Source organism: Vidua chalybeata, chromosome 3, assembly GCF_026979565.1.
Source record: "Vidua chalybeata isolate OUT-0048 chromosome 3, bVidCha1 merged haplotype, whole genome shotgun sequence".
NCBI lineage: Eukaryota > Metazoa > Chordata > Aves > Passeriformes > Viduidae > Vidua > Vidua chalybeata.
In genome coordinates this window covers 31,653,901-31,681,216 of record NC_071532.1, presented here as the reverse complement: position 1 = coordinate 31,681,216, position 27,316 = coordinate 31,653,901, and the positions used below count along the sequence as shown (strand labels likewise).

General features: G+C 45.6%; 1 protein-coding gene across 1 annotated transcript; it reads left to right on the top strand.

Annotated features, from left to right (window-relative positions):
• The first annotated feature begins 3,248 nt into the window (after positions 1-3,248).
• On the top strand, positions 3,249-22,172 carry ACBD3 (acyl-CoA binding domain containing 3). Its single transcript, XM_053938719.1, has 8 exons — positions 3,249-4,654; positions 11,623-11,764; positions 12,800-12,940; positions 13,664-13,822; positions 15,262-15,436; positions 18,144-18,336; positions 18,997-19,281; positions 20,110-22,172. The coding sequence occupies exons 1-8, from the start codon at positions 4,396-4,398 to the stop codon at positions 20,319-20,321; spliced, it is 1,566 nt and encodes a 521-aa protein (XP_053794694.1). The 5' UTR covers positions 3,249-4,395; the 3' UTR covers positions 20,322-22,172.
• The last annotated feature ends 5,144 nt before the right edge of the window (positions 22,173-27,316 follow it).

Sequence of the window (27,316 nt, the reverse complement as noted above, 5' to 3'; positions counted from 1 at the left end):
GTTTGTGGTCTCTCAGAATGGGAATATTTAGTGAAGATGGACCTTCACACTTGTATGTTTCCTCAGGAGTTGCTTGAGCACTCTGCCAATAAACCTGATTTCAGCAGGATTTGCTGACATGGCTAAAAAGCTATTGCCAAGATCCTACATCCAATTAACTTATTCTGCACCTCACACAGTAAGTTAGAGAAATTGGTGTGAATGTCACCATAAATTACTACAGAAATGCAAGGCATTGAAGTGTGATCCTTGAGTTCAACATGTCCTGAATATCTAAAGAGTTACTGAGAACATCTGCTGTCTGTCACACGTACGATAGGGTCACCATGAGCTCCTAAACTTTAGGAAAAGCAACAAGTAGACAAAAAAAAGAGCAGTCTCATGGTAAATGAGGTTGAGTGGTCACCAAAATGGGCAACAAGGGCAGATGATAATGATGACTCTATGATTCATTCTAAGTCCTGGAAAAAGATGTTTTCCAACATCCAAAGTCAATTTCTATGAAATGACTGTGATCAAGAGAACTATAAGGGGAAAACAAAAACATACTTTTAGTCTGGATTGTATCAGACATAAGCACAAATAAAATTTGGTTTTCTTCATGTTTCTAGCAGAGTTGGGAGTCCATTACACTGTAACAGTGCCTCCCTGGGTGGAGAGTGTCACATCAGCTCTTAACCAAAATTTCATGTCAGTGTCCTGTAAGGAAAGGCAGGCAGACAAAGAGAAAACCTTTAATTAAATCAAAAGAGCTTGAACACTTTCTTCCTTCTGGTCCTGGTTCTATTCAGCCAGTACAACTCCCATGAATAGAAAACAAAGATAGTAAGAAGAGGAATAGGAGTGTTATGTTATGGAAAAAGGTCAATCCTGTTAATACCCACAAAAGCAATTCAATTTCCAAACTTTCAGGAACCTAATTCATCTGTTAATCTGGTCATACTCCCAGAAATACATGTAGCCTTTCCTACTAGGCAACTCCACTCTTTTCCAGCTATGAAAGCCATGGGCTGCTACCGTAGCACTAGGGCTGGGAGTGATGGTCACACCCAGTTTATTGAATGTAGCCATTCCTGAGAAACTGATAAAAATATTTCCTGAGTGAGAGATTTGCATTTCTGAGCCCATAGCACAGTGCCAGACCCAGCTGCTCAGAGATGCTCCTTCGAGAGAATCAAATTTTTAGCAGCCCTTGCTGCAGCAAACACCACATTAGGCCACATCTCTCAAAGTGGGGCTCTTCCTCTGTTAGACACCACCACATGAGTGGGACTCCTCCAAATGACAGCCAAAGCCACAGGAAGCACATGGGTTTCATCCAGGGCTGTCTGGGAGGAAGGGCTGGTGCTCTGCTACCAGGAAGAGTGGAAGAGCTGTTTGTTTACATGAGGCCAGTGCCCTATGAATGTTTTGATTCTTTACTGTATAATTTCAGTGAGTAGGTTGGTATTTTTAACTGTCAAACATTCAGCAGCTTGAATTAAATAATTGATTTATTCTCTATAAATTTTCTAGGTCTATATTCCTTACTGGAGAGCACTGTATTTACAGGACCAGATGCCCTCTCTGGGACTTGTATTTCTTCTGTTTCTTTTCCCACGCAGAAGCTGCTGTTCCAAGAAATGAATGAAAATTTTACTGGCTGAACTTAGCATTTTCATCTTATCTGTGAATTAAGCTAAGGGTTTCCTCCAACACATAAATTATTGGGAACTCTTTGTCATAATCATGTGGGAAATATGTCTCCATTTACAGGACTGATGAGCAATTCACTGAAGGTGTTGCAAGTCATACTGGTTGCATGCCAGTGAACAGTCAGCTCAAATAACCATCGCTGCAAATTCAAAATTTCTTCTAGAAAAATGTTTCATCGTTTGTTATTACGTGATCTCAGACCAGGACTTCCTGACTCCTCCCAGGATTTAAAGTCCTGTTTTTTCCTAAAATGTCATCTCACAGCTATTCCCCTTCCTATACCTGAAGGAGCTTCAGTCAGACACAGCACTGTCAGAGACATCTTGCTCTGACTCTGCAACTGGGTTGTCTCCAAGAGTTTATTGTGCCCTTTGAGGAGGAAGCTGCTCTGCTGGTGCCAGCTCACATGCCCCTTGCATGGCAAAGCTGGCACGAGGAGAGAGGAATAGCCTCACATTTGATAGACACACTGAGTGTTCACTATGGGACAGCCTGTCAGGAGATAAATCAATTTTCTGTAATTATTCCAAAATCAGCTCATCAGCATCTTGGATTTAGCTTGGTCTCCAAACACACAGAAAAACTAAGGGCTGCCTGGTTTCAGGCCAGTCCCCTTCCATGAAGCAGAAACACCTCTTGTTTTAACAGCACAGAAAGTGAGTATTTTCTTCCATTTGGGTGAAACAGAAATAGTGAAAACTGTAGGGATCAGTCAGAACTTCAGCTTCTCTTACTCTGAGGATGCATTTTAAAGATAAAGAATTCAGTTTCTTAAAGCAGAAACTATGGATTAAAGTGTAAAATTGATGCCAGAAGAAAATATTTATGAAGTGTATACTCCTCAAGCCAAGAAGGAAATGTGTCAGACCAAAACTTGGAAAACTGAAATTTCAATAGAAATTATTTATAAATTAACTATTAAATGTTTGCTGAAGTGACAGACCTGTAAGGCAGAGTGTATGCTTGTATGAGGAGATAAAATCATCGCTTCTGCTGTTAGATTGGTCTGTAAGGTAGCACCAAATAGTCAGTACAGACACCTGTGTGCTCTGGAGAGCTCCAGCCAACAAAAGGGGATGGTACAGCTTCATTCTGCAGTCTTTGGCAGGAAAAAACAAACCATACGGTATTACATTTGATCCTCAATCAACAAGAATACTAGTGAAGAGGCTACAAAGGATTTCCAGTTAGTTGTAACATTTATTTTGAAGCTTAAGTGACTCATCATCCAAACCAAATTCTGCCCCATGTGTAGTAAGCAGTGCCTTGAGTGGCATTGTCTCCCAAGAAATACTAACTGGAAATGAAGTAATTTAATTTAAAGCTTTGCATTTCTTGTCCCTTTCACCCAAAGGCTTCTAAGCACTTTGTAAGTGTGACAATGAAATTTCTTCAACATTCCTGAGAGATCAACAGATGGATCCAAAGCCACTTTGAATGGCAGATAAACTAGGCAGTGTGACAAACTTCAGGGGATAACTCGAGAAGGGGGCACAGGCTTTGGGGGGACAGGTGAGATTCCCACCCCCCTGAGTTTCAGGAGGCTGCAGAGGTGTGCAGCTGTCTTCTTTAGCACTGGCTTCATGAACCACCAGGCAAGGATGTGCCACTTCCCAGGTGTTCAGCCTGAGTCTTGGTTTGGCTGAGAAATGTGACCAAAAGCACTCCATGCTAATGCAGTCTCTCAAAACCCTGAAATCCTGCAAGATTGTGTGAGCTGGGAATAATCCTCTGCAGCTATGCATGGCAGCGACTCTCTCCCCTTCCACAGTACACAATAATAGTATTATTGTAAGCAGTGTTTCAGGGTCACAAGGGAATGAGCTAATTGCAGATACAGCTCTTGGAGAAGTAATTGCCTTGTGCTCTTTTTTACCTTTCTCTGGCTCGTTTCTTTCCTCTCCTGTGTGAGGCATGAAGGATGATTTCTGAGAGGAGGACAAGGTCAGCAGCAGACTCCACACCACCTTCCAGCTGGACCAAAAGGCTTTTACAGAATCATAGCTTGGAAGGGACTTCTGGAGATCACCCAGTCCAACACCCTGCCAAAGCAGGGTCACCTGGAGCGGGTGACACAGAACTCATCCAGGTGGGGTTTGAAAGTCTCCAGAGGGAGACTCCATGACCTCTCTAGGCAGCCCGTTTCAGTGCTCTGCCAGCCTCAGTGCAAAAGGTTGAGGTGGAACTTCTTGTGTTATGGTTTACTGCCATTGCTCCACATCCTGTCATGGGCACCACCGAAAGTCTCAGCACTTTACATATTTTTATTTATTAATGAGATTCCCTCTCAGTCTTGTCTTCTCCAGACTTAACAGGCCCAGCTCCCGCAGTCTCCCCTCACGAGGGAGACATGGATGTTGAAAAACCATTATCAACCAAGCATCCAAGAACAGCGGACAGGGTGCCCAGCACCGGCTCCCGCAGACACTCAAGTCCCCGGGATTCCCGGACTGCGGCAGCCCAGACGCAGGAGCAGGCAGTGCCCCTGAGGGGAGGGGAGAGGACGAGCCAGCCTCCAGCCCTATCCCCGGCGCATCCCGCGGCCCGGCAGGCGCGGAGCGGGGCGGAGCGGGGCGGAGCGGGGCGGGGCCGCGGGCGGGCCCGGAAGATCCGGGTCGGAGGGGACGGGAAGTCGGGACGTGGCCGCCGCAGCGGAGCAGGAGCAGGAGGAGGAGGGCGGGTGGGAGGCGGCGGAGGAGGATGGCGGCGGTGCTGAGCTCGGACCGGCTCGAGGTCTCGGTGGACGGGCTGACGCTGAGCCCCAACGCCGAGGTGCCGCCCTGCGAAGCGCGGCCGGCGCAGGGCGAGCCGGCGGCGGGGCGGGGCCGAGCGGGCCCCGGCTCCCCGGGTGCGGCGGAGGCCGGCGGCGAGGCGGCGGAGGAGGCGGCGCTGAGCCTGGAGCGGCGCTGGGGCTTCTCGCTGGAGGAGCTCTACGGGCTGGCGCTGCGCTTCTTCAAAGGTGAGCCCGGCCGCCGGCCCGGCCCGGCCCGCACCGCGCCCCTCGGAACCGGGGCAGCCACCGGCACCGGAAGCCCCGGGCAGCATCGTCCGCCGGGCCGGGCCGCGGGGCTCAGGCGGAGCCCCGGGTGCCCCGAAAGTCGCTGGGGGCGGCCGCAGGAGGGCTCGGTGTGCCGGGGCGAGCGGCGCGTCCCGGCGGCCCGCGGGGATGCGCTTTGCCTGGTGCCGGAGGGCTCGGTGAGCGGGCGGGAGCAGAGGCTGGCACTGCCGGGGGTGTGCGGCACCCCGCCTAAAACCGGAGCGACAGAGCTCGGTGTCACGGGCAGGGAAAGCTCGCAGACGTGGGCGAGGAGCGCTCGCCGTGAGCGGTGCCTCGCCTGCTGACAGCCCGGATCCTGGCGGGAGTGTCGTGCTCTCTCCTCAGCATGCCAGCTCCAGGGCTGGCTTTGCTGCTTCAGGACTAGAGGACACAGTCTTGAGCTGTGCCAGGGGAAGTTCAGGTTGGACATTACGAAGAATTTCTACACAAAAAAGGTGATTAAACATTGGAATGCGCTGCCCAGGGAGGTGGTGGAGTCACTGTCCATGGAGGTGTTTAAGGACCGGACGTGGTATTTAGTGCCATGGTCTGGTTGACACGATGGTGTTCATAGGTTGGACTCGATAGTCTCAGAGGTCTTTTGCAGCCTAAATGATTCTGTGTGCCACCATGACCCCAGCAGGCAGCTGTGAAATACCAAGGGTGTAGACCGGGAGTGTTTTTGCTGGGATCCCCTGTAGCCAGGTGTGCTTCTGTGGGAAGGTGGATGTACCTTGCCACACTCGGTGTCCTCCGGAGGGAGAAGTGGCCTGTGGGGTTTTGAGGGAAGAGCTGTGCTCACTACATTGAGCACATTTCAGCAATGTTTCGCTCCTGTGGCTTTCAGGCAGACCCTGCTTCAGGTGGAGCAGGGAGACCAGCCTCATGCCTGCATTAGGGAAGACAAGCTGTGCACTTGGAAAGGTCAGTCTTGTGGCAATCAGTTGTTAGCTGACCTGCCGGGGAGGCTGCCCCTTCTAAGGGCAAGCACTTGCTGCAGGTGGAAACACTGCTGGAAGGACAAAGCTGACCTGCACCTGGTAGTTATTAGGAGCATGTAAGACTCTAAGCAATTTTCTTAAGCACTGGTGCTTTCACTCTGTTCTGATGCCCTTCCACAAAGTAGTTATTTTGTTAGCATGCTATACAGAGGTGTTTCTTTTTTTTTTTTTTTTTTCTTTTTTTTTAAGCTGTAAAAAACATGAGGGATCATATGATCTTTTTTTTTTTTTTTCCTCCTGTATCAGCTTATCAGGTTGTGGAAGCATTGTACTCAATGTCTCTTCTTTCTGTAAAAGAAGTTGCTTAAAAGAGTTCTGGTTGTACTTAATGATGCAGAAAGAAATGTCTCTGCAGCAGCAAATTCCTTGTCTTGGTCAGCTGTGGTCTTTTTCTATCTTGGGTTGAATATTCTACAGGAACCTGTTTTTACAGTGTAAACTTGTGTTTACAGTGCAAAAGTTACATGCTGTGAATGACTTTATCTATATTGTTGCTATGTAGCAATAATCTATATCTGTTATCTCTCATTTTAACAGAATTTATGTTCTGGCTTTATCTCCTCTCTAATGGTGAAGTCTGTGGAGTGTTACTTGTGTGTAGATTCCAGTTCCTTGCCCTGTGCTCTCTTAGCAATGATTTTTTTTTGTTTGTTGCTGTTCTTTTTAATCAAAACTTTTTAATCAGCTTACTTCTGCTCCTTTTTTAACCTTCTGCAATTTCTTGTAACTCATGGTTCTGCTCATAAGATGATAATTTTCCCCATTCAATTGTGTTGTCAGTCTTTCCAGTGAAAATTATATTTCTCTATCCTTGTAGCTGGAATAACTCACACAAAGTCATTGCCCATCATTTCATCTGTAGATTTTTTCCTAAAAGTGATATAACACAAAGATTTTTATTTATAGAAATGACAGGGAGCTACAGGAGCTTGCAATACTTGGGTTACTGATTCTTCCAGCTTGTTCTATATCTGCACAGCTCCAAAAATAAGTGGTCTGATTTCCAAATTATTTTCATGCAGTCAGAACAACTGTGGGAGTGGGCACGCTTGGTTAGCAGCCCTGTGCATGCCAAGGAGCAAACAGGGATTCCTCCTGTACTTCAAGAGGCAACAGATCTATCTGAAGGATGGCCCATGTTAATAGGTCAGTGCTGAGATCTTGTTTCTGACCATTCTTCTAAAAACTGTGCTGATACTTAAGCAGCTTTTTTTCTGCTTCAGTGTGCAACCGGAGTTGTCTGTAACTTTTAGGGTTACAAGGTAAGGTTAATCTGATCAAAATACTTCGAGTTTGCTTATTACAATAGCAGCTGGCACTTGTCAGTGGTGGCATACTGCAGGTAACAGAGTTGCTCGAGACAAAATAGGGTGAGAGTGTGTATAAACAATGAGCAAAACACAACAGAAACTAGGCTAGGATATTAAAGAGACTCAAAAGCTACTTTATTCTCTCTGATAAAGAGAAATCTAAAGCAGATCTAAAATGCTCGACCCTGGGTCACTTCAACTGTCAGGCCTTAGGCTGTGCAGGAGATGTGCACTGTCTTTTTTCTTTTCTTTTCTTTTTTTTTTTTTTTTAAGGTACATAATGACTTGTGAAGAGAGCTTTTCAGAATAACAGAGGCATAGAAAATAGATGGTAACAGTGTTCCAGTCCATTTTTCTGTGGTAAACAAGAGCCTTCTTTCCCTTATGCACTCTTTCCCTCTCTGCTCTGTTAAGCCTAGTGCAGGTCAAGCAGCATTTTGGCTGCCATTAAGAAGCTGCTGCACTGTGCTGGATCCAGTGTACAGTGGAGAGCAGTCATGTTACAGTCATTGCACATTTCTTTGTCTCTAGGACTGCCTGTAATTGTGAGCCCTGGGGCATCTGACACAGTAGGAGTGTCTCTGATGGCTTCCTCTGCTTGCTGAGCTGGTATTAGTTATGCCAGTGAAGTTAACCTGTTCAAGCTCTGTCTGTCCTGAAGCAGGAGAGGGTGGCTTGCATAGCTCTGCCAGCAATTCTCTCCCTGGATCAGCCTGGCTTTGTTGTTTTCCACATCCTGTCATTGAAATACCATTGCACCCAACCTTCAATATATGACAGTCCCTGAAGTGTTCATGCACTGTCTAAAGTGATTTGCAGTGCAGCACATCTGAGTAGACAGTACACAAACCATATCATTTTGGTATCTAAAAGCTCTCCTGGAATGTTAAGTACTCTAATTTTCTTTGACTGCTCTAAGTTATTTCCTCTTATCCTAACAAGAATGCATCTTCAACCTCAGCAGAATATCTTTCTCAATTAATTGTTTGACCTCTTTTTTTGAGCACTAATTTGATGGTATGATTGTAATTCGTAAGTTAAATAGGCTCTTGTTGTCAAGAATATGAAAACCCCTATAACACATTTGTGAAGTTGAGCTTTGATCATATTTAATTGGAAGGGCCAGTCAGTAATTCTTCTGTTGAGGCAGAACACTCTTTCAGGAGAGGAGGATTAGGAGTCTAAGAGTGAACTGGGCTCTGCAGGCAGCAGTTCAGTCCTCACGCTTCTCAGTTTTGGTCTTGCTCATTAAAACCTTGCAAATGAATAGAATTTAACATATGTGACTTCTGCTTTTAAAAGGTATGAGGTGAAAAATCACTCTTCACAAATTGTTTTCTATCTGCTTCTAGATGACTCAACTGAATGATATCCCAATGGAATTAGGCATTCAGAGTGGGTGCAGTAGGTGAAGTTGGAGTGAAAGGTGCAGCATGGTGTGCCATATTTCTAATGGGGAAAAATCTGAAGTTACAGAGGAGTAACAGTATCTTGCACAATGCAATCTCTTAAGCATATTTCTTAAACTCCTTTGTGTCTAAATTTGTGGGCTTTTATCAATCCATGTCAATAATACAGTGCCACACAGTGACATAAGCCCCTCACATTACTAGTAACAGCTTCATCTTTCTGTTGTGGTTGAAAACTGAGCATCTTCCTGGCCTTGTTGGGTCAGGCATACCAGTGGCCTAGGGAAGGTGGTACAGTTGCTGTATTACTGCTGTGCATGTCCTTTGGATTTTTCAGTGTGTTCCCTGGAGCCCTTATATGTTCTTCCACTTTCCCCAGCTGTGCTAGGTGTGTGGGTAATGCCTGCTTGAATAGCGCGTTCACGGGTGCTTGGATCCCTTTGGCACTTCTACTTGTCTAGACACACTAATGCTCTTTTTGGCATATTTGACTCTGCAGATGAATTCAGGTCCTCTGGTTCAGTTAAACACCAACAATTCCTGATCTTTGGGGTGATTATACAGTGTGGCTTATGCCATAGAGTTCAACTGCAAAATAGTTAGTATGAAAATTAACTTCACTGTCGGACTGGCTGCAAGTGTTTTTCTGATAATTTGCTTCTAACCTACATTATCTACAAGTCACTGAAAGCTTGTCTTGTATTTTTTCTCCTCTGTCTTTTCCCCTCTCTTATTTAGCTTGTTTGTTGTTCTTCCCTTGGGTCACCATTCTTTGTAAATGCAGATTTTGGCTTCTCACAGTAATTAGGGCATGAGGTCTGACTTCTCTGTTCTGTGAAAATGCAGATGTGCTGTGCATTGCATGGGAAATGAAGGTTTTTTCACTTTAACTCTCCTCAGGAGTGAGTTCAAATACTGATGATGTTATCTGGCTTAGCACAGAAACCAGCTGTGTGTTTTGCCAGACAGATGTAGGTACACAGGTTGTGAGAAGTAAACTGTGCTATAGGAACCCCTTGAGAATCATGCTTTGCTCAGAAGCCTGGCAAAATTTCAGTGAGGTACCTTTGTCTATTGACTTGCTTTGTAACACAATGCCCCAGGATATTAAGTATTATTTCAAAGTAGTGCTGTTTATTGAGGCTAATGGAAGTGCTTGTTATCTAATAAGTAAATTCTGAGTTGAGTGTAAAGTGTGAAGAGTTGAGGAAAAGCCAAAGGGCTCTTTGGTAGGCCTGAGAGCAGGAGTAGAAAGCTCAACAGAATGTGATGATTTGAATCCCTTAAGGATTGCAAACTTGGGGTGGGAAGGGACTGCTGGGGATTGTCAGGTTTAGCCCTCCTTTTCAGTTCAGGCTTTGTGGCACTGTCTCTCTTTGGGTTTTGAACATCTTCAATCGTGGAGACTTTAAAAACTTCTCAGGGCAACCAGTTCCAGTGCTTGATCACTCTCAGTTTAAAAAACCAAAAACAACAACATTAAAAAAACCCAACAACTTCAAGCAAACAAACAAAACCCCATAAAAATGCTTAAGTGGCATTTCTTATACTTCAGTTTGTGTCAGCTACCTCTCATCCTTTAATTGTATACACTGAGTAAACTCTGTTTCGGTTTTTACATCCCCCACCCCCCTTTCTACCCCACCAGATATTTTTGGAAGTAGATATTTTTGGGAAGAAATGCTTCTGTTTTTGAAGCTGGCAGTTATATTTGCTGCAAGGTTGTGTGACACTGGGACAAGAGCAAATACTTGAAATTCTGCAACAGTGATGTGGACTTCTAGGAATGGATAATAAGTAATTAAATATTTGCCTTCCTAATCATTTGACTGTGGCTTCAAAATAAACGGCATGCATGTAGTAGTTCCTTGTGATGTTTCAGCTGAGTAAGTCCAGCAGTGTACTGAACTTTCTCTATCAAAAAATAGAATGTCTTGCTGTGACCTGCAAGCACTTTCCCCTAGGATTGTTTCTGATTTCCAGAGGTATTTGCTCTGAGTTTTTCAATACTGTAGTAGGGGTATTTTCCTTCCGCTCTAGTTCTAAGATTCACTTCTTTTCCTGTTAATAACTGTTGACAAGTGTCAGCCAAGCAATGTTGCAGTATGTGTCAGCCTGAAATTTAGGTGTGGACTGTTCAGTTTAGGGCTGTAAACACCTTGCTCCGAAGGAGAACTGGGAATGAGTGGCAGCTTTGTCTCCAGCTCCCAGTTACATGGAGAGCAGTGCTGTCATGGGAAGTGACTGTCTTTTACCTCTGGTAGTAGCTTCCTCATTTCTCCTTCCAAAAGGAGATGCTTATTTATCTGTTTTCCTGTTAAAGAAAAATGTTGTCTTCTTAATGAGTAGTGTAGTCACACACAGCAATGCCTGTTTATTTGATTTGTTTTGACAATTTAAATGTGTTGAGGTAAGTCCTAGCTGACTAATTCATATATCATTTTAAATCAATGCAAGTATCTTCTTACCAGTAAAAGCATGGTGGGATCTAACTGAGAATGCTTCAGAAGATCTTCCTGTGGAGCCACTGGAACATTTTCAGGCTTATGTTGCCTTCTTATTGTCAGAGTTCACTGTATGTGTTTGAGCTGATGGAGTCAGCTGCAAGGCTTTTCATTGTGAGGGGCTGTTCCAGCTGCCTTGGCCAAGGGCAGCAATTGTATTCCCTCAAGGAAAACTCTCCTTGACTCTTAATTTTTCCACTCTGCCTTCAGCCTTGGTTGTTCTGCTTTCATCAATGTGAAGAGCATGAAAGGAGAGCAGTTTATAAAGCTAGCATCGCATCTTTATGGAAATCCATTCTGTGCACACTAGAGTAGACTTGGCAGACACATTTGAATTCAGTTAAGGTTTTAAAATATTTTGAAGATATAGATCCATATGGTGTGATGTTCAACAAATTAATGTAAATATCTATGTGATGGCTGACTGTAGATAGTGGGATGCAAAGCACTCCACACTGAAGTTTTCATTAGCTGAAGTAGATGTGTTTATTCTGGACAGATTTATAATTTAAATAGAACTGACTTAATTTGTCTAGTCTTTTGTGATTCAACTTTTTTTATCTTTTTTTTTATGGTGGAAATCATGGTAATGGTTATGCAACACACTCATTCATATTCTGTGCTTAATTAATCACAATAGTGAAAATTATTTTTTTTCCCCTACAGAAAAAGATGGCAAAGCCTTTCATCCAACATATGAAGAAAAGCTCAAACTTGTGGCACTGCACAAGCAGGTTCTGCTGGGACCTTATAACCCTGACACTTGCCCTGAAGTTGGATTCTTTGATGTGCTGGGGAACGATAGAAGGTAAAAGGGCTGGTGCTTTTGTTGGTCTTAACTCTGCTTTTCCTGTGCGAAGATAACATCATCCAATTTCTACAACTATGTGGGTTATCTCAAGTGTCTGTGCTAGTGGAAAGTGAAAGTGGCCTCTTCAAATACATCTTAGAAGTGTGAGTCACAGTTCAGTACTGGAGCTAACAGAAGATTATTGGTTTGTTTTTTTTTTTCAACCACACTAGAAGCTGCTCTGCTGACAGTCCAGTTTCTCATAGCAGTTTAAGATGCATTAATGTGCAGGCCCCTGTTTCATCTGAACTCCACACACCATGGCTACAGCAGGCCAAGGCTTTTGCCAGTGGTAGAAGCATTCACCACAGCTAACACCAAGATAATTTCTGAAGTCAGAAAATTAAAACCTGATGCATTCAAGCCATGAGTAAATCTTTTATGAGACCTGGGAAGTCTCAGGTATGTCTCTTGTGTTGCTTGCAGCTCAGGCTGCACTTCTCATGTTCATATAGTTGCTCTTTTTAGTGTTCTAGAGTGAAGGCAATGTGCAACACAGCAGCTGCTTCTCTGAGGTGGACCCAGTGCACTGCTTTTGCACAAAAGGATGCAGCTTTTCTTAGAAAGAACAAGGCTGTTTCTTTGAACCAACTGAAGTGCTGTAATCAATAGTTGTTACCATGTTTGTTCATTCAGGAAAATATATACTTTTTTCTCCACAATTAGAGTGGAAGGAGATTAGAAAAATACTTCAGGTTCACTTGTAGCTGTGAAGTTTTTGGACATAGTTCAGAATTCAAAGTAGAGTTGATGGGATGTATGAAATTTCATGTAAGAAATTGTCTATTTGAAAGATGGAAGAAAAGAGAACATTGTGCAGGCAGAAGAGAACATTGTACTGCCTTTGGGAAGAAGTTGTTGGTTCTTTGAAACTGCAAATGATAATATTTGGTTCCTGGTCTTCCAACTTTTTTTTCCTTGCTGGGTTGTCAGCATTCACTACTGACTTAAAAAGAGTTGAGTCTGTTGTTTCAGCTGAATTCTCTCTCTCAGGAAGGAATGGGCTGCCCTTGGAAACATGTCAAAACAAAAAGCTATGACAGAATTTGTCAAGCTCCTACATAGGTGCTGCCACTTGTTCTCAACGTATGTCACTTCCCACAAGATAGAGAAAGAAGAGCAAGAAAAGAAAAGGTAACATTTGGGTACTTTGGTGTTGGCATCTATGGAGTGTGTAACTCTTGGCCTGTGGACAGTATCACAGCTAGCTTAGGTTGGAGTTGTCTTGGGAAGGGAAATGCTTGAAATGTAGGTGGCTGTGGTACCGTTTGGTCTCTTTAAGCCTTTCTACTTTGCCAGTAATGGGTGGTTGTTTAGGAGTTTTAAAAATTTTGCTGATACTGTCATCTGCTTAAGAAGAAATGCTTCACAAAAAGTCTGTCCTGATATGTCTGTGGACTAAATATACAGAGAATATTAAATTGTCACTTTTAACCTTCTCCTTCTAATATGGGTTAGCAGCTTGACAAAGGCTGCCTTATTATTGCTTCCAGGTGTGATTATTAAACCATAGTATCCACGTCATTATTGAACATGTGTGAAAGCTTGGAAGATGTCTTTAAAGCTTCCAGGCAATTTTTTCTGCTATACAGGTGGCATAGTAACAGGTTAGCATGAATATCAAATTGTAACACAGAATTTACCCTTGTTATGCTGCTGAGTGCAGTAAAACTCTGCAGTAATCTGATTTTTTTTGTGTGTCCAGTAAGCCACTTCTCCAGGCCAATTTAAGTGTGAGGAGATGGTACCAGACCAAAAGCCTTGCTGGGCAGGCAAAAGGCAGGTTACAGCATGTTGAAAATAACTCATCCTAGGATTGTAGGAATGCTGAAATGGCTTATTGAGTGGATGTTGCAGAAGAGAAGAGGAAGAGCGAAGGCGGCGCGAGGAGGAGGAGCGGGAGCGGTTGCAAAAGGAAGAAGAAAAACGTAGGCGAGAAGAGGAGGAAAGACTGAGAAGGGAAGAAGAGGAGAGGAGGAGAATAGAGGAGGAACGACTCCGCATGGAACAGCAGAAGTGAGTAGTGGAAACAACACTTAAAAGAAAATAACTGTCTTGCATTTGAGACAATGCTATACTTGGAATATACAGTTCTAATTATATTTCATTGTTCCCATCACATCCAGATGCTGAAAACAGATCTGGCTTTGCACATGTAATATTTAAGAGAATACTAAAGCTGTTCCACATCAGTCAGCAACTATTTTCCACCATAAAAATGTCTTTGCAGGGGGTGTCTCTGAAGTAGATCCTGTGCTTGCTATATAGTGGTTTTGAGAAGGGAGTAAATAATGAAACCACAAGTTTTGCTGCTTGTTTAACATGGTGAGAGCCAGAGAAGTGTAAGAGACAGACATGAATTTATATATACAATAAAAAGTGTTGCACAGTACTAAGTAACAAGAAGTGTGGTATGCCTCGAAGTTGAGGGTTTTTTTCATGTGAATGGGAGTTGTGTATTAAGTGGTCATAGCAGGTTACAGAGATAAAGAGTTTAGACAGAAAAGAAATGTGGACACCAAGTGTATCTAAACTGGTCGGTTTGCTGAAAAGCAGTAAATCGTGCTCTTTGGGATATTAGACCAGTCTAGTACTGATGCTTTAGAATGTGATTTTTTGGAATGGAAGAAGAGTGAGAAGGAAAGAATTTTTCTTGCAATTGTATGATACTTCTTCCTTCCTCTGAAACACTGATAGCTAGTCACTGATTGACCTAACATGAGACAGGCCCTTGATCTATCTTGTCATTTAGCCATAGGATTTCTGTTAGTTCTTTGGAGAGAGGAGAAAAACAGCCTGTGTGTATGTAACCCATGTGTTCCTCCTGAAGTTTCAGCAGTTGAGTTTACTGGAGATGCAGATGCCCATCTGGCAGCACTTTTTTTTTTTTAATTCCTGAATTAGGCCACTGTCAGTCATGATTTTTGTATTTGTTTGCATACTGACCAGGAAAACTAAGATAGTTATGTGGTGTGTTTTTCTTAGATTCACCAAAAAGCATTGGTGTGCTGTGCCACAGCAGGTTTGTTCCTACCAATATTTATAGAAGGTCTGCTGGAAGGATGGTTTCTGGAAAAGGCATATGTGGGTTTTTTCCTTTGCTTGTTTGAGAAATTCTGTCATTTTTCAATTACATTTTTCAGGGTTTTGTGTAGCATTGCCTCTTTATCAGACTACAGATCAGGAATTATGCAAGAGCTCTTGTTGTTTTAACATTTGATGTTTCTAAACAATGGGTAGAAAACGTTGCTCCCTTCTTTGTGTTCTCAGCATATTTTCAGGCAAAACCCATGTCTGCATTAGCTCTGGGTTCTGGTCCATCATGTAGATGTATTTTAATTGGGTTTTGCAGAATGGAATTAAGTGCTGTAAGTGGCCTCCAAGGCAGCTAAGGCAGGGACTGCCCAGTGCCTGAGCTGTTGGTAAGGCCGTGCTGTGCTCCCTGTGCTGTGCAGGCAGCAGATCATGGCAGCGCTGAACTCTCAGACAGCCGTGCAGTTCCAGCAGTACGCGGCCCAGCAGTATCCCGGCAACTACGAGCAGCAGCAGATCCTCATCCGGCAGCTCCAGGAGCAGCACTACCAGCAGTACATGCAGCAGCTCTACCAGGTCCAGCTCGCACAGCAGCAGGTATGGCTGGGAAACCTGGGCTTTGTGTCCCAGGCTCTGACTGAGGAACCTGGGCTTTGTGTCCCAGGCTCTGACTGAGGAACCTGGGCTTTGTGTCCCAGGCTCTGACTGAGGAACCTGGGCTTTGTGTCCCAGGCTCTGACTGGGGAACCTGGGCTTTGTGTCCCAGGCTCTGACTGGGGAACCTGGGCTTTGTGTCCCAGGCTCTGACTGGGGAACCTGGGCTTTGTGTCCCAGGCTCTCACTGGGACGTATTAATGTGTCCAAGTTATCTCCTTGGAAAGATAATTGCCACAGGGAGAGCTACCCTGCTAGTGACTAATGCTGCTTCAGATTCAAACACCAAAGCCCCTTTATTTGTTTCATCTTTTGGAGAAGTTTTCCGAAGCAGCTGTTAATTAAGAAAACACTAAGCATTCTTTACTGATGACTTGGTTCAGTATTATGATTAGAGATGAAATGTGAGCTGCTCTGCTGCAGCGTTAGTGATGTGTGTGTGTAATTTAATGACACGCCAGTGCATCTGAGCATGAACAGACCTCTTCAGGTGACTCTCCTGAAGATCAGTGCAGAGCAGCAGGCTGTGGTCAGCCCTGTGTTTCTAGCTGAGCATGCATATGCAGCACTGTAGCATCACTGCTGGGCTGGAGGTTCCTTTTCCCTGCCAGCCTGATCACTGCTGACTTCTCTCTCCTTCTGCACCTATTGCCTGACTTCATCATGTACTAACAGCTGATGAAGTTGCTTGCCTGCAATAAGCTGCTCGTGATTTGGGTGGGAGGACAGACTGTAGCTGCCAGCCTGAGGTCTGTTCTTGAGCTAAAGACCTAAAGTTCAGTAACTGATTTCTTGTTAGGTCATTTGTATTTTGTGGAGGCTGATGCCCTCGATAAAAAATATCCAATGAAGGGAGCCATGTGAGCCTCATGAAGTTCAACAAGGCCCCTGCAGTGGGCCAAGTCAGGGCACTCCTCAGTATCAGTACAGTCTTGGGGGTGAATGGGTTGAGAGCTGTCCTGCAGAGCTGGACTGCTGAGTGAAACACTGGATATGAGCTGGCAATGGACTTCTGCAGCTCAGGAAGTCATTTATATCCTGGGATGCAGGAAAACAAGTGTGGCCAGAAGGTTGAGGGAGAGGGATGATTCTGCTCCTCTGCTCTGCTCTCATGACGCTCCACCTGCAGTGCTGCATCCAGCTCTGGGGTCCCCAGCATAAGAAGGATGTGGACCTGTTGGAGCAAGTCCAGAGGAGGCCACGAAGATACTCAGAGGGCTGAAGCACCTCTGCTATGAAGAGAGGCTGAGGGAGCTGGGGCTCTGCAGCCTGGAGAAGAGAAGGTTCTGGGGAAACCTCACTGCAGCCTTTCAGTACCTAAAGGGGGTTTGTAAGAAACATGAAGAAAGACCTTTGTACCAGGGCCTCTAGTGACAGGATGAGGGGCAAAAGTTTTCATCTGCAAGAGTGTAGGTCTAGAGTGAACATAAGGAAGACTTTTTTTTTTTTTTTTACAGTGAGGGTGGTCAGACACTGGCACAGATTGCCCAGTGAAGCTGTGGAAGCCCCATCCCAGGAAGTGTTCATGGATGAGTTTGATGGAGCTTTGAGCAGCCTGGTCTAGTGGAAGGTGTCCATTCCCATGGCAGGAGTGTGGAACTAGATGATCTTTATAGCTCCCTTCTAAGCCAAACCACAACTGGATGGAGCTGAGGTGGTGTAGGAAAGGCAGAGACTTTCTCCCCTGTTATAATTACTCTTTGGTCTTCCCTCGTGTAGCTTCTCTAACACTTCTGAGGAATTCTTTATTTGGATGCCTGTGAGTCAGGTGCCCTGGGATCTGTTAGTGCTGTTAGAAAGTGCTGTTCTGCTTACAGATCAGCTTCTGATGCAATTAATCTTGGAAGGGCTGCGTGCAATAGTTACGTAGAAAAGTTCACACTTTGTGCACTTTCAGTGCACAAAACTGCTGTAGTAGATAGTGAAATCTGGACAGCATCTGTGCAATGGCTTAAATTTAAAATCTTAACTGGTATTTTTTCTATATTGTCTTCATATTCCTGCAGGATACCTATTTGTTCATCAAAATCTTGTGATTATTGGGTTATCCTTTAAAGTGGCACTGCCACTTATATCTTTTCCCTGTCCTAACAAAAAAGCCTGTGATGTCTCTCTGGGCTTGATAACAAGGGACAAGGAGGCTGCTCAAGAGAGTTCTCTGTTTAACTCATAAATTGGCAAGTAGCTAATAGACCTTCAATAGTCAGCTCTTTTTAGACCTGGATGAGCTCAGGCTGGATGGAACCCTCCCAGCCAATTAAAAAAAAAAAAAAAAAAAAAAAAAAAAAAAACCTAACCCAGCAAACAAGTCAAACTTCCAGCTTTGATAGAAATGTTACAGGAATGAAAAACTTCCATAGTTAAGTGCAAGAGTTTGTGTGTACCCTAATTAATTTGAAAGTTGAAATTTTTTTTGTTCAGGTTGTATCCACCAGCCTAGAACCAAGTGACTTCACATCCCTTGGGACTGAGTAGATGGTAGATGTAACTGGTTAATGTGTGCTGCTTCTCGTCTTTTGGGTCAAGCCCCCTTGTAGGGTGAAAGTGGAGGTTTTTTATTTAAATTGTCTTTATACCTTCTGCTGGAAGGTATAAAACTGGCATCTTGGGAGAGTTTGGTTGTACTTGACTTAAATTCCTGTTGTTTTAGGCAGCCTTACAGAAGCAGCAGGATGCAGTGGTGGCAGCGACAGGGACACCCCTAACTACTGCATCGAAGGTGAACACCCCTGCCCCAGGGGACACCCCATCCATTAATGGGCAGGCCAGTGCACATGCAGACAGCTCTGAAAAAGAGTTGGATCCAGAGGTTTTGGAAGAAGCACTGGAGAATGGACCAAAAGGTGGGACTAGCTGAATTTCTTAATTAAAAATAAATAGCAAAAGCCTTTCTTAGGATTCAGGTGTCTTAAGTAGGATTACTGTGGTTCTGTGTTTGGCTTCATCTGCCTATGGAAAAACTAGGTTTGATTCCTAGGACTACTGTCTCTCATGAGAGAATAATACTGCATAGGCAAAGGTCAGCTTTGGGAGGGGAGGGAAGGAGGAGCATTTCAGCAAAGTTGATGGGATCCAGAACCTCCTGTCACTCTAGACTTGAAGGAAAGAGGCGTAAAAGTTCTAGCACAAAGCTGTTCTGGGCAGAAATACGCTCAGTTTTATTTGAACTGGGTCAGAGCTGTGTCAAGATCCTTACAGTGAAGGGTTCTGTGCAATATAAACCTGTAGCAGTGCATTTGCCTTCTGAGGCTTTTCTGCATAAGCACTGTTGGTTTAAATGTGCTGGATGGGTGAACTGGTAGCATTTAGTAGTGTTATACCTAAATTTGCACTGGTTCATACATCTTTTCAGAGCTGAAACTTGCTTCTTCTGTTAAAAAAAATTACCTGGAAGCACCTTTAGTGTCTGGGGCCCTCAAGTACTCCTTAGGCACACACTTAAGTATGCAGCATAAATAACTGAAACAAAGCCTAACTTGGAGTATTTCCTCCCCTGTCTCCAGATTCTGTCCCAGTGATTGCTGCCCCATCCATGTGGACACGACCCCAGATCAAAGACTTCAAGGAAAAAATCCGTCAGGATGCAGACTCTGTGATCACAGTGGGCCGAGGAGAAGTGGTTACAGTCAGAGTCCCAACTCATGAAGAGGGGTCTTACCTCTTTTGGGAGTTTGCTACAGACAATTATGACATTGGTTTTGGGGTGTATTTTGAATGGACAGACTCCCCTAATACTGCAGTCAGTGTGCATGTCAGCGAGTCCAGTGATGATGAGGAGGAAGAGGAAGGTAAGCATGCTAATGTAGGTGAACTGTCAGGGTTTGCTGTGAGGGAAATCCCCACTGATGGTCTTGTGTAACCTCCTGCTTTGCCTGGCTTCCATCTGGCTGGAGTCATGTTTTCAATTTTGAATAGCAGCTGCAGTTCTGCAAGTAACTTCAGTCCCCTCCTTGGGTCACAGACAGGTTAAAGCAGCTGAGGCTGGGGAAATCCTTTTCCTAAGTCAGCTACTCAGTAAACTGAAACCCATGCTGTTACAGAGCACACTGAAACCTTGGGAACAATCCTGTCCTGTTCAAGAGATGTTTCTGGGGAGGAAGTTTCCTTGAGGCTGCAGCAAAACAGCCTCAGAGAGCAAGTCCTGCTAGTGCCTGAGGCACAGGTCACAGCCTTTGCCTGTGGAGGAGTCTAGCATAGCCTCAGAAAAATGTTTTGAAATGAGCATGTGATTTGCTTGGAAGGAGCTGCCCTGACCTAGGAGGCAGTGGCTCTTTGGGAATCACTACCAAGTAATCTGTGCTAGTCAGTATGGCACATCAGTGGTGGGTGATTGTTGTACTGAAAACTAGAGTTTGGCATCTCCACAAACTGACCTGGTTGTGCTGGAGAGATGGGTGTGGTGAGTTTTAATATCAAGCTGTTAAAATCATGATAAAGTGAGCATGCTTGCTGTTCCTCCTGCTTCTGAGTGCTTCAGCCCCAGCCTTGGTATGAATCCCTGCAACTCCTCTCATTCCTAAACTAACAAAGAGGGCCTTGTCCCCTAGAGATTAGTCTGACTTTCTTTCATAAAGCATCCACCCATGTTCACTGACACCTCTTTTTTTCCCTTGCAGAAAATACTAGCAGTGAAGAAAAAGCCAAAAAGAATGCCAACAAGCCTCAGCTAGATGAAATAGTGCCTGTGTACAGACGAGACTGTCACGAAGAAGTGTATGCTGGCAGCCACCAGTACCCAGGGAGAGGAGTTTATCTTCTTAAATTTGACAACTCCTACTCTCTATGGAGGTCAAAAACAGTTTACTACAGAGTTTATTATACTAGATAAAGGTGTGGCTGTGTCTGAGTCTGAGCTGTGCAGAAGATGTCATTTTATTTGGAATTTTCTTCAAGCATAATGGATCCTTTTGAGTCTGTGTTTCATCCTGTCTGTATCTGTATGGTTTGTGTGAACTTTTAACAAGTAGACACTGGGATCTTCCTGCTCCATGACACTAATGCATATTGCATTGGGCTTAACACAGGATCTCCCTAACCTTTTTGGGGATTGGAGTCATTGGCTCCAGTGCTGAGATCACATCCATTGCACTTGTTAAAGCCTCATGAAAAAGGGGGAGGGAGTTGCTGGCTCACTGGCTGGGTGATCTGATGTTTCCAGGTCTGGATGCCTTGAATAACTTGTTGATGGTTAATTTAAAGGTCCCATCAGTAACTGGTAGATTTGGATGCAGTTTGCTGTATAGCAAGTTTCTCTTAACTGTAATTGAATGTCAGATTTTTTACACCATTAAAACTTAAAGTTTCAAGTTTATGCAGTTTAGAAACAAGTTGTCTCACTTCTGTCCTCATCAAAGAAGAAACATTCAGTTCCTTAAACCAGTGTAGTGTGTAAGACAAGGATGAACAACATCCTGAAAGTACAGCAAATAACCTCTTCTGAAGGCATAAGCTGAATGATGTTTAAAAGTATGTGTAACAAGAAGAACCTTAATCTCTGTCCCACTGATAACCCTAGAATAAAAGTCATATCTTGATGCAATTGACTTCGAACAGGATATAGACTACTCCTGAGTTTAATGGGGTTTTTAATGGGGTAGGCTAAAAAAACTACAAGGCTACAAACTTGAAACCAGTTTTGTAAGACCTGAATATGCATGTTGTGCCTGGAGAGCAGTCAGTCACTTTGATACAGTATAGGAGTTAATGTTGCACTAATGATGGAAATCACTGCCACTCCCTTTTAGTCTGAACTGGTGATAGTGGGGTGCAAACTTTCTGCTTTAATTTGTAACTGTGGGCAGAAAGGCCAGGTGCACATACAGATACTTAATGTATCTGTAATGTAGCTTTAATCTCAATTTCCTATGGTTTGGTTGGGGCATTTTGTAAAGTGTCCCTTGGCTTGAGGCTGCAGTAAGAATCCACTCCCCCGGAGCCTAGGGGTGACTGTTGCAATAATGACTTGTGCAAGTGCTCTCTGCATGGGTGATGCACCTTGTTACTGAAAGGAAATGATTGCTTTGGGTCTCAGACCAGCTCTTGCAGTCAGGCTTCCATTGATCAGCTGCAGCATGTGCAGTTCCATGCCAAACAATGCTGAGTTGGCCGGGTTTGTGTGAACGGTTACTTTGTACATACATGATACTTTACTTTTCTCATACCAACCATGGAGATACTTCTCCTAGAGTGCTTAACTTGTCACCTTGCTTTTTTGGGTCAGCAACACCGTACCGGCTTACAGCTAGTTAGTGCTGCTTTATCCAAAAACACTGTACAATGTTCTGCTCTTGTGTACATACAGTATATAAACCATGAATTTAGAAAGTACCTTGCTTTTAAAGAAAACTGTATTTAATGTAAAAAAAAAAAGAAAAACAACAACAAAAAAAAATCTTTTAAAAAGGCAGGCACTAATATATTTCTTCTGGTCTTCAAATTACTTTTTTTTTTTTTTGTCCATACAAAAATGTTACAACTTCTTCCTCTAAGAATATCTGTTCTCGGGAGCGGTGTTTGTCGCTTTAAATGGCAGCACTTACTGTCATGTGTTGGATGCTAGAACTTCTACATTTTCAGACATTTTTTTTATTGCCTCTGGCTGTTGATAGTACAGTAAAAGTGCGATTTCAAGATACCTTGAGATAGTATTTAATCCTAATTAAAATACATTTATCTGTAATGCTGTTGGCTTTTTATTAATTTGCAAACCTTGGCATTGCTGTGTATGGCTCTTGAGCTAAGATAAGCTTGTCATCATCTCTCTCATGTTCAGAGGTTCAGCACTGTGCTCACACTGTGGTCCAAGGCTCTGCCCAGGAATGTCACTGGCTTGCTGCATGGGGCCATCTGTCAGTACTGGAAGAGCCCAGCTTGAACTGCATCGTCTCTTTGGGCTTTGAGTGGGTAGCAGAAGGGGTTGGATGTGGGCAGCTAAAACCTGTAAGCTCTCTGCTCCAAGACAGTCTTGAAATGCCTCACCCAGAGGGGAAGAGACAGGGCCATGCACGGTTTAGACTGAACAAGAAGAAAAGCAAGGACCTAGAGGCAAAAAGGCAAGTTATGCTGAGGTTTGTGTCAGTCACTTTTTACTGCTTAGCTGCTCCTGGTAAGCAGCTTATCCTGGAGTTGAGGCCAGGATGTGCCCTAGTTTGGTCCCAGAGTTTACCTGGGGAGCAGAATTCTCTTCAGAGAGAGCAAAGCAAGTGCTGTGCTATGAGAAGCAAGATGCTGAGAAGTTCAATGTACTATTGTCTGGGTATGCTACAGGCTCATTTCACATGAAATGTGCAAGTGCCTTGAAAACCAAAGTAATTGCAGCAGCAAACCTGCCCCAGTTGAGCCTATTTTACCTGTCTCATGCATGTATAAATTCCCCTTTCCCCAACTGGAAGGGAAGCACTGTGCTCCTCACAGCTCGCTTTGGGCAGCTCCCTTCCACAAGAGTTGCTATAAACACTGTGGAATGAACAGAGTCACTGGCAGTGACTCCAAGTGGCACAACGTAAACAGCTTGACAAAGCTCAGTTCTGAATACACTGGTCCTTTGAGAAAAGCTAAATAATCCCAGGGAAAAAACATTGTTAGAACAGGTTCTTTGAGGCACTTTGGTGGGAGACAGCAAGGCATGGTCTTCCTTGGCTCTGCTATCCCAGAAGGATAAGCAGTGTGCTCAAAACAACTTCCTAATGAAGCCACTTGTCTGCTCTGTGAAATGATCCTTGCTTATCCCCTTTGCTGTCCTTCCCACCCCTTGGCTTTGAGCACTTTCTGCTTGTACTTGGCTTTGTCAGTCACAGATGAGAGAGGCTGTGCTTTAGAGCAGCTGGATGCACCTTTGAGATAACTGTAGTGGGCAGGGTCATCAGACTCGGGGCTCTGCTGTCAAAGGGACAAATTTAAGGGCAGGGTCACTGCTTTATTTGCCACAGAGTTGTGCAAGTCCCTGTGCTAACGTTGGCTCTGTGACAGCAGCATCCCTGCCTTGGGCTCTGGTGTGAGCAGCTTGCACCCACAGCTGGGTTCAGAGGGCAGCTTACAAATGTCAGCTACCTGCTTTTGGGTCCATTGCTTTAAAAAATAAAACCTGTTAACTCACACCACAGCTACACCCACCACCATGTACTGGAAGATTAAGCAAGGTATGAAATGCCATCCCAAATCTTTCCCTGAATACTGCTCATCTGAGGCCTGCCCCTTGGACATCAAAAGTTTTACTGAAACATCAGATTGGCTTAAAGAAATATATTAAACTGCTTGGACTAGTACAGCTATAGATATGGCCATGCAATATAGATATTGCATCTGCAAAGTTATCATCTTGTATCCTAAAAATATAAAATGTGCAAGGAATGAGGAAAAACAAGGCAACACTGATTCTCTGTAATAAATTCTTCTCCCAACCCTTGTTATTTTCATCTTGTGCCATCTCCACCATGAAACTGGTGAGAAACCTGCTCCTTTTATTCAGGGGGTCAACAGTGACCTGGCTCACTGGTGGTCAGATTTGGAGGAGTAATTCCTCATTTCAGCCTCCACTTCTCTGGAGTTTAGTGTTTTCCTCAGTGCTGGACTTCAGCTTTGGTGCATGTTTGTTGGAAGGAAGCAGCTGCTGGGTGGTGGGCACAGCTCTCACATGACCTGCCAGCTGCTCTGTGCTGAGGCTCAGCAGGAGTTTTAATGTTTTATCCCTAACAGTGCATTTGAGCAAAAATTCCTCTTGGCTGTGCTCCCCTGATGGAGGAGCAGCTCTGAGTGGAACAATTCCCTTGGCCTGGATGGTTCACCACTCCCTTTCCCCAGGGATGTCTGAGCTGCTGTGCCACCCCTCCAGGCCTGCTTGCAGCTCCTTCCCTGCTGTGGCTGCATGCCCTGGCATGGCAGGAGTGTCCTGGAAGCACATCCAGGGCTGCTGGCACCTTGCTGCCCAGGAATGCTCGAGCACAGGCTCTCCCCCTGCTCTCTGCCTGACCGGTGGGCAGGAGAGCGGCCCCTGCTCACCCAGCAGAACAAATGCTGGGCCCTCTGCCACCGCCATTAGTGAAATACCTGCACAGCCATTAAGGCTCTCTCAGGATGCCTGGGGCAGCCTTTAGGGCATGTGGGAACAGGCTCTGCTGTGGGGTCTGAGGGGCAGCTCTGCAAACAGAGCCCGGGGCAGCCCAGCACAACCCTCTGCTGACCCAGGGCTGGGCACAGGCTGGGCTTGGCCCCTCTGGCTGGGACTGCTCATGAAACCCGGGGTGGCTGTGACCTTCAGACCCTTCCTGTGCCACTGAGCAGTCAGCTGTGACCCAGCTGTGACCCAGGTGTCCTTTCTAGACCTGCCTGGATGGACATTATGAAGGGGTATCCTTTCTCATATAAGCCACTCCAGGTCCTTCTGCCCATTGCAGTAGTTTGCACTGGAGGGCTGCAGTTCTCAAATCCCATCTCTCAGGCTGTGCAAAACTTTGGGAAGTTATTTGCAACCTGTGTCAGGACAGTCAAACCAGATCACAGAGCACCTAGCAGAGTTTTGCTTGATGTTTGTTGAATTTGGCTCTGGCCTGAAGAGAACAGAGGTTTTTAACTTCCAAAAGAAAAGAAAGTGACACTAAAAGCTTGTATTGCTTCATGCCCAGGGGGAAGTGACTTCATGCAGGCCTGGTGATGGGAAGAACAAGGCAGGAAGCAAAATCAGCTGCCCCCCAGGGCTGGGCTTTGCCCTGGCAGAGCAGAGCTCCAGGAGCATCCCAGCACAGCCCTGGCACAAAAACCACCAGCCAGCTACACCCCACAAATGTTCCCTTTGGCCTGAGGTGTCTCTCAGTGGGGAGTGGGACCCACAAGCCTTCACCAGCCCAAGGTGAGGCACGCTGGGTGACCCAAGGTGGGCAGCACTGAGGAGAAGCACCGTCCTTTTTCAGGCACCCATCTGCAGCTGGAGATAAAGCTGTGCTGAGTTTGTCTGAGCAGGTTGCTCAGCCTGGCTGGGTGATTTTCCCCTGGATGAGTAATGCTGTTTTCCTGAAGCCCGCTGACAGTATTTTTCCCTGGCAAATGCTCTCCTTGGGGTTCTTGTGCCAAAACTAATTTTCACAGGTAGACTTTGGTAGTGAGCCCGTGCTGGATAAACAGGGGCTGAGGGGAAGCTCCCCCTCACAGCAAAAGGGACCCCACAAAGAGGCACTTTCTGCTCCCCTCGAGCCAGCCCAGCGGGAGATGGGCCAGGTTTCCCTTCCAGGCTCACTGGTGGAACTTGCAGTGGCCACAAAGCAAATGAAAGCCATGGAGGAGCAGGGAGGCACCGGCATGGGCAGCCCAAGCAGGGCTGGCTGGCCTGGTGGTGCCAGCCTGGGTAGGCACAGCTGAGCCACCGCCCCCCGATCCAGCCCCAGCTGCTGGAGGATCCCCTACCATAGTGCCTAGGGAAGGGCAAAGACTAAAAATAGTGGGAAAAAAGAAATATCCTGAGGCTCCAGCTGTCGGTTTCCTGCATTTCGGTGCTTTTGTGGGGGAGTGTGTAACTTGTTGCTGTGGGAGAGCTGGGGCTTGCTCCCACCATGGTGCATGCTCCGGAGCCAAAGGGACAATTCCTGATGTTCTGATGTCACCTTGTTCTCAATGCCCTCGTGCCCCCAGGGCTCCCAAAAAGCCCCCAAATCACCATCCCCACTCAGACTCAACCAGCAGGAGGGTCTCAGGGAGCAGGTCTCCTGGGAGGTCAGGGCACAGCCTCATGCATGGAGGAAGTGGAAGGTGAAGTGTGTGAAATACCCACAGCACTGGAAGTGGTGTAGGTTATACAGAGGAGCTTCTTTGCCCAGCCACAGGAGCATTTCTCTCAGCCAGGCTTGGAAAAACCCTGATCCTGGCTTCAACCCCACAGTTGTTTTTATGGCGAGGAGCTGCAGCTGGGTTCCTGCTGGGCCTTCATCCTCCTCATTTCCCTGCTGTGTGCTGCTGCTGGCAGCACAAAGTCCCAGCCAAGTGGGGTGGGTGACACAGCCAGGGCTGTGGATGCACACCTTGACACCCCTGGGTAATGTGACTAAGACATCTCCAGGGCAGCACAGAGGGCTTGCCCACCTCACTCCACCCTGGGTGGGCACAGCAGAGCATCCAGGCATTCCAGCCTGCTGTTCGATCATCTCAGCACCACAGTTTGGCTCCAGAAGACAAGATCAGCCACATCTGGCACTGGGAGTTGGGTTTGAGTCAACAACAACATTTGAAGATGTGTGTAAATGCAGTTAAAAAAGAAACCCAAAACCAAACCACCATAAACCAGCTACTGACCTGGCTGCCATGAAACTGTCCCCGAAGGCAGCAGCATCAGCCTCCTGAGGCTCAGGCCAGCCCCAGGCAGCACCCCACAGCCAGCACGGCGCCAGCAGAAGACAGAGGGATGCTTCAGCCAGCAAGGCACCAAGCAGAGGCAGGACCCCTCCTCGAGGCAGCGGCTGGGCTGAGCCATCCTGGCAAAAGAAGCCCCATGGGCCTGATTTCTCACGGCTTTTCCTACCTCAGCCACAGACAGCACTGAAATCCAGCTGCAGTCACCATCAGGTGAACTTTCTGTTGTCACAGGGACACCAGAGCAGGGTTCCACACAGGGCTCAGCCTAGGAGCAGAGAGTGCCTGTCCCAGCTCTACACCCCAGGGCCACCTCGTGGGTTTGCTGGAAATTTTCCCGATTTTCCATGCTGGAGAGGGCAGGGAGCCAGCTGAGTCTGGGTTTCCATCAATGCCCAGCCCCTGCCGCAGCCAGGAGATGTGTCCAGGCCAGTGTGTCCACGAGCTGTTCTGTGTGTCAATGGGCTGCAGTTCTGTGTGTCCCAGCCC

Bases quoted from the DNA above. Each gene is read 5' to 3' on its own strand.
- ACBD3 (XM_053938719.1), top strand. From the start codon at position 4,396: ATGGCGGCGGTGCTGAGCTCGGACCGGCTCGAGGTCTCGGTGGACGGG. The intron at 12,941-13,663 runs GTAACATTTGGG...TGGATGTTGCAG, and splicing joins GAAGAGCAAGAAAAGAAAAG to AAGAGAAGAGGAAGAGCGAA. The intron at 15,437-18,143 runs GTATGGCTGGGA...CTGTTGTTTTAG, and splicing joins TCCAGCTCGCACAGCAGCAG to GCAGCCTTACAGAAGCAGCA.